This window comes from Fukomys damarensis, unplaced genomic scaffold (genome assembly GCF_012274545.1).
Source record: "Fukomys damarensis isolate Sample0158 unplaced genomic scaffold, DMR_v1.0_HiC HiC_scaffold_34, whole genome shotgun sequence".
Taxonomy (NCBI): Eukaryota; Metazoa; Chordata; class Mammalia; order Rodentia; family Bathyergidae; genus Fukomys; species Fukomys damarensis.
In genome coordinates, this window is record NW_022900946.1 from 1,245,687 (window position 1) to 1,256,126 (window position 10,440).

A 10,440-nucleotide genomic window follows, 5' to 3' on the forward strand; every position below is an offset into this window, starting at 1 on the left:
CACCCGGCCCCCCGCGTCTCCCGGCCTCTACCCCGCGCCCTGCCCGGGGTCGGGCCTCTCCTTTCGGGTGCTCCTTCGCCCGGCCCTGTCTTCCTGCGTGGGACCAAGCGCTCCTTTTGGAAGCGCGAGGCCCTTCAGACGCGGCCGGACCACTGCTGTTAGGTCCCTAAGCGCCAGCTCCCCCCCACAGAGTTTTTCCTCTTCTGATTTTGGGGATCAGTATCCTCAAGAGAAAGGAAATGACATCTCGAGTTCCATCGTGGCCGGGTACCGCACGGCTGTCGCTCACATTGAGCCCTCCCGAGTTGGTGTTCTCAGAACTCCCGTTTCACGGATGCCCGAGCGCACAGCAGTTAACTGACTTGGGCTCTCGGGGCTAACGAGTAGCGAGGGGTTCTGACCTACTTTAGTTCCAAAGTGGGGAACTACCGACACCTTTGGGCTACAGCGCTGCTTCCTCTGTCAGGCTGAGAATGCTCCCTTCCAGGTTCCTTGTTCCTGCACAGAACGCTCTGCCTCCCCCTGGGTTATTTCGGAAATTAAGTACAACAAATGCTTAACTGAGCGGTGCAGGGGATGAACTTTGGAAGTCAAGAGCCTGGCCTTGTCCGGGCTCGGCTGCTAACTGGCCGTGTGGCCCCTTGGCTGACCGGCGAGAGCCTTCTGACCAGCAGGCTCTCATGCAGGTCTCCCTTGCTGTCGTCCACCAGGCTCTCTAAGGAGCCCCAGACCCTGCTGCTTCCCATGGGCAGCTGCCAGGCGGGGCACAGCCTGCATCTCCGTCTGGCCCACCACCCACCTCTGCTCTGTGCCACCCTGATCCTGCTGCTCCTCGGCCTGTCGGGCCTGGGCCTCGGTGGCTTCCTCCTCACCCACAGGTCGGACCTGCGCAGCCCGGACGTCCCTCAGGTAAGTGCCTTCCTCTCACCTTCCGGTGGAGTCCTGCCCCGGTTGCTCACTGCAGCTCCTCTCCCACCCTCCTTTTGCACACAGGACTGGGTCTCCTTCTTCAGGTCTGCTGGCCAGCTGAACTTCTGTCCGGTGAATGGGACAGTCACTGGGAAGTCGCAGGGGTTCCACGTCGTGGGCTTGCTGACCACCTTGAAATTTGAAGATGGTTCAGACAGGAACAAGACTAAAACATTTCAAGCCAAGATCCCAGGTAGTCAAATGGGACTGAAAGGTGAGAGCTGGGAAGACTGGGAGGCCACATCAGAACACCCCGGCTGGGCTCTGCCTCTGACTTCACCACCTGGGCACATCCCTGTGCTGTCCTCTCTTCTTCTTTAATAAGAACTAGGTGTTTTCAGGGAACATGCCCACAGCAGGTTTTCTCTGAATTCTGTCCTTCCTGGTCCAGCGCTGAGGATCTTTGCTCCTCTCCCTGGCGATGTGATGAGATGGGCTAGATAGGTTTAACTCTGGCTTCTTTCTCTACCCTATAAGCCATCTCTTCTAAGAGGCGCCTTCTTTTTTCTCAGGGATAGCAGAGAAGTATGTTCTGTTTAATTAAATGGTTCCTTTTTGTTTTTTAGTGTGTTGGGGATTGAACCTATGCTAGGCAAGTGCTCTATCACTGAACTACATGCCCAGATCTTTTTAATGTTGATTCAGGGTCTAAGTTGCCCAGACTGGCCTTGAACTTGGCATCCTCTTGTTTTAGCCTCCTGAGGAACTAGGTCAATAGATGGGTGCTATTGCGCCTGGCTTGTTTTTAAAGGTTGATCCATATATCAACATTTCTTTCCTTTTTTTTTTTTAATAACATTTGTTGTATGCATATTCCACATTTTTATTTACTTGTTCATTATTTGACATTTGGGTTGTTTCTGCTTTTTAGTTTTTTGGTTGTTTTGCAGTACTGGAGGTTGAATCCAGGGTCTTCCCATTGAACTACTTCCCCCGCCCTTTTTATTTTGAGATAAGGTTTTGCTAAATCTCAAAGTTGCCCAGGCTGCGTTTAAACTTTCAATCCTCCTGCCTCACCCTCCCAGAGTGTCCCACCAGGTAGCTAGGATTACACATGTGCACCGTCATACCTAGTACTGTGTTTTAATTATTGAGTTGTAAGAGTCCTTTATATTTTCTTTCTCTTTTTTGGGGGGTACTGGGGGTCAAACTCAGGACCTTGCGCTAGCAAGGCAGGCAGTAGCAACACTAAGCTAAATCCCCAGTCCAGTCCTTTATATTTTCTGTGTGCAAGTCCCTTACCTGATTTATACTTTGAAGATCTTTCCTCTCCTTTTGTGAGTTGTCTTTTCACTGTGTTGATGGTATTCTTTAGGCATGAAAATTTTGAATAATGAGGAATCTAGTTCTATCTATTTTTTTCTATTATTGCTTGTGCCTTTAGTGTCATATCTAAGGAGATTTTTTTGTAACCCAAGGTCACCAAGATTGACTCTGTATTTCCTCTTAGAGTTTTAGTTTTACATTTAGGATCCATTTTGTTAATTTTTGTGTATGGTGTGAGGAGGGGATCCGATTTTATTCTTTTAGTTGGTGGCCATCCAATTTCCCAGTTTCTTTCTTTGAAAAGACTGGTCTTCCCCATTGAATGATCTTGACACCCTTTCAAAATCAATTGACCATAGATGTGTGGTTCATTTCTGTGCTCTCCTTTCTGTCCCATGAAACTCTGTCTTTATGCTCACAGCACACTTTTGATTACTGTACCTTTGTGTAGTGAGTTTTGAAATCTGGAAATGTGAGTCCTCTAACTTGGCTCTTTTTTTTCAAGGTTGTGTTGAATATTCCAGATTCCTTGAATTTCCATGAGTTTTAGGATCAGCTTGTTGATTCTTCCTCAAAGAAACTCTTTTTTAAAAAAAATTAATGTGTGTTTGCAGTACATTGTGGTTACATTCATCAAGAGGGAGTTGGTTCATGTACATAACACAAGCCCTATTCTCTTCACAGTGATTAGAAACAAAGTTAGTAACACCGAAGTTTCTGTTTTGCGGGAAAGAAATATTTGTGATTACATGATCTGTGCACTTACAGTATACCAGACCTGTGGAATGCACAGATCTGTAATACCTGAATCATTTCCTCACACTGCTCTCAGTCTAGCCAGGATACAGATTCGAATAAAAGTAAGTACTTTTCAGTGTGTGAGCAGAACACCTGGTGCAGTTGGGGAACCCACAGGCATGTAAAGCAAGTACAGTCTTTCCTGAGGGTACAGTGCCTGAGCCGAGGCTTGAGGTGTGCTTAAGGAGGTACAGTCCAGCCACGGGCACAGCAACAGCAGAGGCACATAGATATCGGCCCAATGGAGAAGAAAGGGAGAAATTATATGCAGTTTTACATATGCATTTTCAAGGGCTGGGGATTTAGCTCAGTGGTTCCTCTGCCTGCCTGGCAAGCACAAGGACCTGAGTTCAATCCCCAGTACCAAAAATACAAAAACAAAATACATATACATTTTCCATTTGTAATTACATTTTGTATTTTGAGAGAGGGTCTTACTATGTAGTTGAGACTGACCTGGAACTCACTATGTAGCCCAGGCTGGTCTCGAACTCACAGCAATCCTCCTGCCTCAGCCTCCCGAGTGCTGGGATTACAGGTGTGTGCCACCATGCCCGGCTGCAAGGTGTTTGTTTTTTGAGACAGAGTCTCCAGGCTGGCTTGGAACTCATGGCGATCCTCCTGCCTCAGTCTCCTGAGTGCTAGAATTACAAGTGTGCATCACCACACCCCACAGGATTAATTTGTACAGAGAGTATTACTAATCAAAGAGTAGGGACCTTTCAGCAAAACTACTGTGAGGTACAAATTTCCTGTGATGAATATCATTATGTATATAAAAATATGCCAATAAAATTCATTTTTAAAAAACTGCACTGTAGAAATTTTGTTGTAGATTTGGACCAAACAGAAATATGAAAAGTAAGTAAAAATTCCACTTTGGTGGACATTCTCAGTCCTCTATACCCATTTAAAATTGTGACAGACTGCCAAATTGTCATCTAAAAGAGTGCCCCCTTTAGCAATTGTATTGTTCAAAATTTTTACAATTTAATGAGCAAAGGAATTACCTGATTGTTTACTTTCTTCTGATTGCCAGTGAGGCTGAGCCTTCCCTTGAAGGATTCGCTGCAGATCAGCTATTTGTATCTTCTGCTCTCTGTCTTTTTTTGTTGTTGTTTTCTTTTAAATTATTTTTTTCTTTTTCTTCTTGATGTGTAGGTCTTTATTCTACATAGTAAACTTTTTGATCAACTAATAATAGATGTTTTCAGGTCTGTTGTCCCCCCACCCCCATATGGGGATTGAACTCAGGACCTTGTGCTTACAAGACAGGTACAGTGCCAATGAGCTAAATCCCTGCCCAGGCCTGTTTTTTGTTTTGTTTTTTTTTAAACTTATCATTCACTGTATAAAGTCTTAAACTTTTATGAGGTTAGATGTATTGCTCTTGCCCTTAGGAAGGTGCCCAGGCTTTGTGGATATTGTAAGAGGGCCCTCCTCACTTTAAAATTATAAAATATACTTCTGTATTTTCTTTTAATACTTGCTTAAAGTTTTTTTTTTTTTACTTTGTATCATTCTTCATTACATCTGGATTTTTTTGTTTTGCTTTTTGACACGGGGGCTTGCTATGTAGTCATGCTGGCTTTGAACTCACTAGCCCAGGCTGGCCTCGCAATTGAGGCAGTCCTCCTGCCTCAGCCTCCCAAGTGCTGGGATTACAAGCCTGTGCCACCACACCCATTATAAAATTTCACTTTATATTGTGAGATAACAATCTAACTTTATGTTTTTTCCCCCCACATGGAATTACCCCAAGGCCATTTATTAAACAGGTCATCCTTTTCCTACAATTTAAAATTGGGTGTAAACCTTTTATTGGATTTTGGGACTTAGGGAAAAACTGCTTCTTTCAAAAGGACAAGTAAATATGTACAAAATGACATAGTGTGTATCTGCCTTTCTCACTGCAACCTGGTGAGTATTGCTATGATTATTATATTGATTGTAAGTGAATGCCAGTTAATTAGTGTTGCTATGGCTGCAAGGCTGTTGTCTGCCTTGGTTGTGTGAGTGGGGCAGTGGACGGAGTGCTCTGTTGAGTAAAATCAGTGCCCAGCATCAGAAGGTGCTGCCCACTTGGCCTTTGCCTCATCTCCTCTTCTGACCCCTCACAGGGTCTTCTGCGGCAGAGCCAGTCCTCGTCACAGCCAGGGCGGCCACAGAAGGGACTGCAGGGACCTGTCTGTATTTCAGTGCTGGCCCAGGAATCCTCCCCTCCAGCCAGCCCCCCATATCCTGCTCAGAAGAGGGAGCAGGAAACGCCACCCTGAGCCCCAGGACCGGTGAGCAGTGTATCAGGGTCTGGAGCCATGAAGGCCTAGTGCTCACTCCACTGCTTACCTCGGTAAGAGCCCGCTCAGCCCTGGGGGGTTGTGGACTGCGGGTGTTGAATGCTGTTGTGTTCTGTAGGCTCCTGGAGGGGATTTGCCTCAGAAAAAGCATGGGTTTTCTGACCTCCACCTTAGTGGCTGTGTGGCCTGCAGAATGCATCTGAACCTCTCTGAGCTCAGTTTCCTTATAACATAATGCTGTTTTATCCAGAGCAAACAAGGATTTAAGTGGGAGTGACTGTAACATGTTCAGCACAAGGCCCAGTGCATAATAGAGGTTTGATTAATGACAACTATTATGTTACTGTTGTCTTTGAATAAGATAAAATGTGTACCTTGGAGGAAGTCAGAAATTGTAATAAAGGACCGGTTGGCTAATTGCTGACATAGAGATGTGAGCATGATGCTCTGTGATACAAACACCAGGAAGGAGCAGTTAACCCTCACTCAAAGTGAGTGTTTGTGGAGAGTACTTCTAAGAGAAGGTGGTGCTTAAGAAAGAATGGTGTCTGGGCTGGGGAATTAGCTCAGTGGTGCCACCGCCTGCCACGAAAGCTCAAGCACCCAAGTTTGATTCCCAGTACCAAAAAGAAAGAGTGCTGTACAGTAGTTGATAATATACCAGGTGCTTTCAGGTTCATATTCATTTCATCTTAAAATAGCCTTTTGAGGTAGGTGCTATCATCTATCCCATTTCACAGATGAGGAATCATCTCTAGAGAGAGGGAGGGAATTGCCTGAAGCTACACAACTACTTAAGCTCAGAGACAGGACTGCAGCCCCAGGCCTTCTGAGGCCTGTGGCCTGCGGTACAGGAGTGGGATTGTGGAGAGGAAGGTGAGGGACTTGGCTGGGATGAAGTGTTCAGCTGTGAGAGCACTCACTGGTGAGGGTTCGGAAGATGAGATGACGGGCTAACCAGAGGAACTGTGAACAGTCCAGCTCGACATGGAAGTGGGGGTCACTGAGGGCTTAGAGGGTGAGAGGGCCCCAGGGGTGCTGGGTAAGGAGAGACCAGCCAGGAGGCTGCTGCGCCTGCACCCTCACATCTGCAAAGACCGCAGCAGAGCACAGCTTGGCATGCTTGCCCAGTCTCTAAAGTTTGGGTAACAGCAAACATTTCTGCCTCAGGGGAGTCCTCTGAGAGTTCAGGTTTATGGCTGGGCCAGAAGGCAGCTTGTAAATGACAGGAGACAGATGTTAACTTGTAGAAAAATAGTATTTTCCCTTCAGCTGTTGCTGAGATAACCTTGGGCTGAGGGCACAGGGAGATCACACCCTCCCTCTCTCTTCTTTCCCCACTTACCCCCAGGAGGAGCTGATGCTGTGTGGCTCCAGGCTCTGTGGCTTAGGCTCCCTCCTGCTCATCTGTGGCCTTCTCTGCTGTGTCTCCACTTCGTGCTTCCACCCGTGCCGGGAGTCCCACTGGTCCCGAGCCCGGCTCTGAGGGTGAGCTAAGTCCTACCTGGTTCTCAGGTGAGGTTCTCTGCCCCAGTCCCTCGGAGCAGGGGATGGGTGGGTCTGGCCTTGGAATCCACCCTCCAACACTGCTCCTGAGGACTCAACCCTGCTGGCTGGACGGTGTCTGGCCCTGAAGCACTGGCAACAATTGACACCATGAGCATTTGACATTTCTCTTATTTTTACTTTATGAAATAGTTGACATTCACATAGCAAAGTCCAAAAATACAAATGTGCAGCCTGGAAAATTATAGATGGAAATATCACCCAAAGAGAAAAATGATATAGTACCAGTACCCCAGAAGCCCATGGTTCCTTCCTTTCTAAATATGAGTTCCTCTCTCTATAGGTAACTGGTATACAGCTTTTTTTTTCCCCCTCATTGAGTTTATTGGTACATTTTAGGTATACAGTACAGTTACATTCATTATTGGGATCTTGTACCTTTACATAACAGTCTTGGTTCTCATTTTTTCCCCTTGTCCCTGCCCTCCCTTCACCCCCCCTCCCCATTTACAAACACTTTCTTTTTTTTTCATTTTCTCCTATTTTTTTCTTTCTCCCTTATTACCTTTCCCTACCCTTCCCACTTTCCCTGCACCTTTAGCCCTTTTGTTCCTATTTCACATTGTCAATTATCTCATTAGGATCTTATGTACTATTGTAGTTTATTCACACCAGAGAAAATATTCAGTATTTACACATGCAGCTTTTTAAAATTTAAAAAAAATTTTTTGAGATAAGGTCTTGCTACGTAGTTCAGGCTGGACTCGAACTCATGGTGATCCTCCTGCATTAATCCCTTCAGTAGCTAGGATTATAGGTGTGGACCACTATACCCATATATATTATCTTGTGACTCACTTATTTCAAGTAACATTCTGATTTTAAGATTCACCCATAGCTATAGTTGACATCCATGATTTTTGGCAATAATTGTGAATTAAGAGGGCTAAAAATCTAATAATTGGTCCTGAATATGAATCATGTTTGTCTTGCTTTAGTCCTGAAATTTTTTTTTTGTTTTTAGAATTACAGATCTTTATTTATAAATCTGATCTGCCAGTGTAGCATTTTCCACCAGCTCGGGGAGCAGAAACTTTCACAGGCTTCACAATCTTCTGCTTAGGTGCGGCCTTTGTGGGAGCCTTAGCAGCAGGCATCGCAGTCTTTTTAGATGCTCGCTTAGCCTTTTTTGCTTTCTTGGTATTCCTGATAGCTTGCTCTCTTTAGGCCTAACTTCTAGTTTCTGATTCCTCTTGGCCATTATATCAGCTCACGATGCACCACTCTGGAATTGGACTGCTCATCATGTTCTTTTCTTTTGAATCTCCAGCTGTCCCTTTTTGTGCTTTCTTCTGTAGAGGACATTCCAATTTATCTGCTGAGGATTCCTCTTGGAAAGGAATGCAGACTTGCATTTTGGATTAAGAAACTGGAAAACCTTCCTGTTGGTCCTGGTGCAGCTCCTCCCATGTCCTGGGTAGATCTTGTCCCTACTAAAACTGCTCAGCTCGACCTTCATGGCAGAAGCTGGCAGTCAGGAGGAAAGATGGCGGAGAAGAAGCGTGTCCTAACATTCTGATTCCTATGATGTAAATTTTTCAACTTGAACAGCTTAAAAGATCTAATGAATGGTGCCCATTTACTGGGCATATGCAGTATTATGTTCCCAAGCACTTTCAATGCACTCTTCCATTTAGTCGTCATTGCATTAAGAAGTTGATTCTAAACTTATAGTCTCAGTTACTCTAGAGGCTGATGAAGGAAGATTGCAAGTGTGAGGACAGCCTGGGCAACTGAGCAAGACCCTTTCTCAAAATCAGTGGGCCAGACAAGGTGGTGCACCCCTGTAATTTTAGCAGCCATGCTGAGGCAGGAGGATCGCCATGAGTTTGAGGCCTGCCTGGGCTACATAGACTGGCTCACAAAATAAATAAATAAGGCTTGGAGATGTAGCTCAGTGGGAGGCTCTAGGTTCAATCTCCAGTACTGCAAAAACAAAAAGATTCTGCCAATCAGATCTTTGGAAGGAAGTAGTTTCAAAAAGGTAGCAGGGTGTGGAAGACATTACCTAACAAGTTCACACGTCAGCTTATCAAGGAAAAAAATACTGCAAAAATTCTTCACCATGTCAGGTGTGTGTCATATAACTTGAGAACCGTATGTTATACATCAGGCACTTAAACCAGCGGTCTCAGGAAGCTACTGTGGGAGCAGTGGAAACAGAGCAGGCCCAAGAACGGCTCAGGTCAGAGGAACTCAAGTTCAACTTTGCTAGTTTTGCTTGAGGTCAGCATTCACTGCCACAGCTACTTACTAAGACCGGAAGTGATGGTGTCCTCCCAGCCTAGGGCTGGGAAGGAGGCTTTCTAGCCCACAGCCAATGCTAGGGTCCTACAGCCACCCCAGTGAGACCGAATACCTGACTGTCCCTGTTGACACTCCCTCTGCTCCTTTCTCGATTTCTTCACTCATCCCGGAGCTTCCATAGGGACTCCCTGATCGGACTTTTTTCCCCTTTAGGTATGGATCAACTTCTTGGGCCGTGGTTCTGAGTTGGAAGAAATGTTACAAATAGTGAAGTGCTGGGGCTGCGGATTTAGCTCAGTGGTTCCGGCGCCTTCCTCGCAAGTCCAAGGACCTGAGCTCCACCCTGGTATCAAAAAAAAAAAGTGAAGTGCTGGAATGTGGGAGAAAATAAAAGGCTTTTCTTGCCCGGTATTGCCTAAAATGTTTTGGGGGTATTGGATTGAGTTGTAGTGTATGTAGATAGGTTTGAGAGGTTTGGGGGACTTTTTTCTTGTTGACTCTTTAGTTTGTAGTACAGGTTGACACAGGGCTTAGGTTACTACAGCTCTTTCCATGGTTTTGACGACTTTGGAAAATATCTGGATTTGATCCCAGCTCTAACTTTTTTTTTTGGTTCTGGAGATTGAGCCCAGGACCATCATTCACACTGAGCTCCAGCTCCAGCCCTTTTTATTTCGAGACAACCTATGGAGCCTTCTCAGCCTGCGACCCAAAGTAGTCACTAAGTTGCCCAGGCTGGGCTGGAACCTGCAATTCCTGCCTCAAGTTTCCAGAGTGATGGGATTGCAGATGTGCCATTTTGAGTTGTCTTCTTCCATGAAATAAAATTGAGTTTTATTTTAATTTTGTTTATATTTTATTTTACAGCTACTTTGGGGGGGGCATGTTGTATCAAGGAAATGCCTTTTCAAAAGAGCACTGTGACCTTGAGCAATTCATGCAACTCTACAAGTCCTCAGTTTCCTGAAGGAATTTAACCAAATTAAGTTTTCCCAGTATTGACGTGTAAAGATACCTCGCACTGGAGGGCCCAGGGGTATGCTGGATGTTTAAATCAGAGCGGTCCGTTTTCCCGCCTTTTCTGTGCCCAGCAGCTGCCTTCCCTGGTGGCTCCCAGCGTCTACCCTCTACGCAGGCGCAGATCGCGGCTTCTTTCCCTTCTCCAGTGCCCTATCAAAGCTTCCCCTAGCAACAGGCTCCGGCACCGAGCGAAAGCGGGGCGAGCGCGTGCGCCGCAGCACTCTCTGCCGCCAGTCGTCCAGCGGCGCACTGGGCTCCTCCCTTGCCAGCCTATCCC

General features: G+C 46.0%; 1 protein-coding gene and 1 pseudogene across 3 annotated transcripts; one reads left to right on the top strand and one right to left on the bottom strand.

Moving 5' to 3' along the window:
• Positions 1-6: 6 nt before the first annotated feature.
• Positions 7-9,938, top strand: Tmem219 (transmembrane protein 219). Of its 3 annotated transcripts, none has more exons than XM_010617363.3 (5): positions 7-909; positions 994-1,162; positions 5,154-5,383; positions 6,682-6,845; positions 9,357-9,938. In XM_010617363.3, exons 1-4 carry the CDS (start codon positions 577-579, stop codon positions 6,814-6,816), a joined length of 867 nt encoding a protein of 288 aa, XP_010615665.1. In that variant the 5' UTR covers positions 7-576; the 3' UTR covers positions 6,817-6,845; positions 9,357-9,938. The 3 variants fall into 3 exon arrangements, with proteins under 3 accessions (XP_010615665.1, XP_010615664.1, XP_010615663.1); XM_010617362.3 differs by having other exon boundaries at positions 994-1,183; positions 6,682-6,818; positions 9,357-9,936; XM_010617361.3 differs by having other exon boundaries at positions 994-1,183; positions 9,357-9,933.
• On the bottom strand, positions 7,877-8,355 carry LOC104857466 (annotated as a pseudogene).
• Positions 9,939-10,440: the final 502 nt, after the last annotated feature.

What these genes read in the sequence shown, in the direction of transcription:
- Tmem219 (XM_010617362.3), top strand. Translation starts at nt 577, where the DNA reads ATGAACTTTGGAAGTCAAGAGCCTGGCCTTGTCCGGGCTCGGCTGCTA. An exon ending in GCAGCCCGGACGTCCCTCAG is followed by an intron (nt 910 to 993) that starts GTAAGTGCCTTC and finishes TTTTGCACACAG; the next exon opens with GACTGGGTCTCCTTCTTCAG. An exon ending in TAGTCAAATGGGACTGAAAG is followed by an intron (nt 1,184 to 5,153) that starts GTGAGAGCTGGG and finishes GACCCCTCACAG; the next exon opens with GGTCTTCTGCGGCAGAGCCA.